Source organism: Amphiura filiformis, chromosome 8, assembly GCF_039555335.1.
Source record: "Amphiura filiformis chromosome 8, Afil_fr2py, whole genome shotgun sequence".
Lineage (NCBI taxonomy): Eukaryota > Metazoa > Echinodermata > Ophiuroidea > Amphilepidida > Amphiuridae > Amphiura > Amphiura filiformis.
Window position 1 is genome coordinate 47,744,523 of NC_092635.1, and position 2,846 is coordinate 47,747,368.

A 2,846-nucleotide genomic window follows, 5' to 3' on the forward strand; every position below is an offset into this window, starting at 1 on the left:
TATATCCATTACTCGTCTCGAAAGAGCTCAAAATAAATAACTTAGAAAATTTTCTTGATGTCCTTTAACATGTTTCCATAGTTAACCATCGTTAGCCATGGATATCTATGCTGTAGAACTGACCGATTTATTGGGACGTCTATCGACCATCAACGAGTAATGATGTTTATAACGTTTAAAAAACATTATTTTGTGTTTCCTGCATGGGTCCTCTCCCTTCTCGTCAGCATGTGCAAACAAAACGAAAATAATTATGTGTCAAATCTAATGATAAATATGAGCCTTGTGCCTGATCAAAGATGGCGCGGAGTATCCCGATTCACAATTATCTTTTTTATCCACGGTATGTAGCCCTGGAATGTAACATTTTCCGGGTTTTTTCGACATGTATGTCCTGACATGTAATTATAAATCTGTTTTTAGTATGTCAGTGTACTGCAATACATCCGATCGCACGCCAAGGCAGTAAAAGGCAGGTCTAATAAAATCCGAAAAAAATGACAAAAACGGAAGATTTCGTATGCATGTATGTGTGCATTGTACTTACATACACACCCCAACATTCTCAGCAAACTCGAAAAATGTTATGTCATCATAAATTGGCCTTCGAATATTTGATCAAAATAGCCCGTCGGAAATTGCTTGAATCTAGTCAGGGATATTTGCTCTAACAATTCGCTAATGATATTCAATATTTTCTAGGTGAATCTATAATCCATCACGATAGCGAATCAAGAGGACGGGTCAAAGGTTATAAAGACAAAGGCGATTTTGTCCTGACACCAAATTACTTGGCATCATCTGTGGAGCAAATGTATCGTCTGATTGGAGTATCTGAGCACTGCCAACAATACATTCAATATGATTGTTCGAAGTCTAAGATGTGGAAGGGTACATCAACTGATAAAGCCGAGGTTTGTACTCACAACACAGTCACAGAATCACAATCTACATGATGCCACCACCTTCTGCTGTTTACTTTTCCTTGTACTCCTTCATCAACATCATACTTTTTCGTCTTTTTTCTGTATTATTATTATTATTATTATTATTATTATTATTATTATTATTATTATTATTATTATTATTATTATTATTATTATTATTATTATTTTCTATGACTGCTATTATTAGGCTTGGTGGTCGACTAAAGATGGTGACATGATGCTCAATTGGGGTGGAGTCGATACAGGGAAATATGGATGTTCGTGTTATATGAATACAGGTAAAAAAACAACAACATTAAAGATCAATACCATACACATAATACCCCACACCCCAAAGACACACAACACCCCATTCATCCAGATAAGCCTACTTATACCAAATGCACTGCAAACGCCAAATATTGGATTTTTAGGATTTAGGATTAGGCGACATGTTATTTTTTTTCAACAAATTATGTGTTGATTGGGGAACCAGGGTGGATTCAGAAAAAACAGTAATAATTAATAGCAATAATATACATGTAACGGCCGAGATCAGCAAATTTACTTGACGTATGTCTTTCTTGTATTATACAAGAAAGGCATATGGCTATAGATTCTGTCAAGGTTCTCTACAGATTCCTGTTTTGAGCAAGTCCTTATTACTTGTTATAATTATTCAGATTTATCTTTTTTTACATTTGTTTTAGAATGTTTCAACACAGGTAAAGTCTGCAATTGTGACGATGATAATATCCAATGGATGACCGATGGAGGTCAGTTAGATGATAAAGATTCATTACCGGTGTATAAAGTGTATCACGCACACACAGAAAATGATGAGAGGGCAGGTTGGCATACTCTTGGTCCCTTACTATGCTCTGGAATGACAAATGGTAAGCTCATGGCCGGGTGAAGAACAACGACGTTCAAAAAAAATATTGGTGGCTCTGAAAAGAGCCGTGTCGCTTGATTTGTGTCATTATTGCAAGCGGATAATGTGTGAGCCTATACTTGCGTGTGTCGGGTGTGTTTGTGTACGCGGTGTTTGAACTAGAGTGTGTACTTGGTGGTTATGTCTGTACGTGCTTAAAACAATGTTGTTTTCAGTTACATCAACAACTTTAATAAACTCATACATATCAAGACATATCTTTCACGTTTTTCTCATTTATCAACCCAAAGTGCTGCTTCACCTGCTATGCCGATAACCACTTGTTTTAGCAATGACCTCTATCATCACGTAATGCTATCTTGCTTATTTTGGCAATAAACTTTATCATCACATAGTATTGTCTTACCATGCTTACCGGTTTTGGCAATACTTTTTTTTTACAATGTGTATGTTATTACACGACTTGTGCGCAGCATCAGAAATGTTCCCCCACAGATCAGCACCCTCCTTGAGTGGTTTTCCTTAGTTCAAATCTCAAAACACTGTTTATAATAGAGGTTTACCGTGTATATTATCAATATTAATTTTCTATACAGATTTACCAATGTATCGGACATGTGCTGAGCTTCAACGTGCTGGTCATGTAAGGAACGGCTCATATTTGTTAGATTCAGATGGTCCTGACGCCGGAGACCCACCATTTGTTGCATATTGCGATATTACGGTACTAGTGAAGTAAATTTAGTTCTATTGCATATAACGAAGTACCTCTTCAAAGACCCGCATTGATTGGTTAAACTGATAAAATGAATTATGTTATCTTAGATGTGTTTTTTAAATGGAAACGTGAAGTCATAATAAAGTTCTCTCAACAAATACTTTTTGGCAGTCTCTGTTGTGTTTCTAGATGTTCATTTCGAATCCTCAATTTTCTTCAAAAATAAATTAACAGATGCTTCGTCTTTCTAAAAACACTGTAGGTAAAACATACATATTCCACGATCTTCCCGAAGCGACTGATGTAA

General features: G+C 36.0%; 1 protein-coding gene across 1 annotated transcript; it reads left to right on the forward strand.

The window, feature by feature from the left end:
* Window positions 1–299: 299 nt before the first annotated feature.
* On the forward strand, window positions 300–2,560 carry LOC140159586 (neurexin-4-like). Its single transcript, XM_072183079.1, has 5 exons — window positions 300–309; window positions 703–914; window positions 1,135–1,225; window positions 1,637–1,822; window positions 2,418–2,560. Exons 1-5 carry the CDS (start codon window positions 300–302, stop codon window positions 2,558–2,560), a joined length of 642 nt encoding a protein of 213 aa, XP_072039180.1.
* Window positions 2,561–2,846: the final 286 nt, after the last annotated feature.

Coding starts and splice junctions, on each gene's coding strand:
- LOC140159586 (XM_072183079.1), top strand. Junction 915..1,134: donor CATCAACTGATAAAGCCGAG/GTTTGTACTCAC, acceptor TGCTATTATTAG/GCTTGGTGGTCGACTAAAGA. Junction 1,823..2,417: donor ATGCTCTGGAATGACAAATG/GTAAGCTCATGG, acceptor TTTTCTATACAG/ATTTACCAATGTATCGGACA.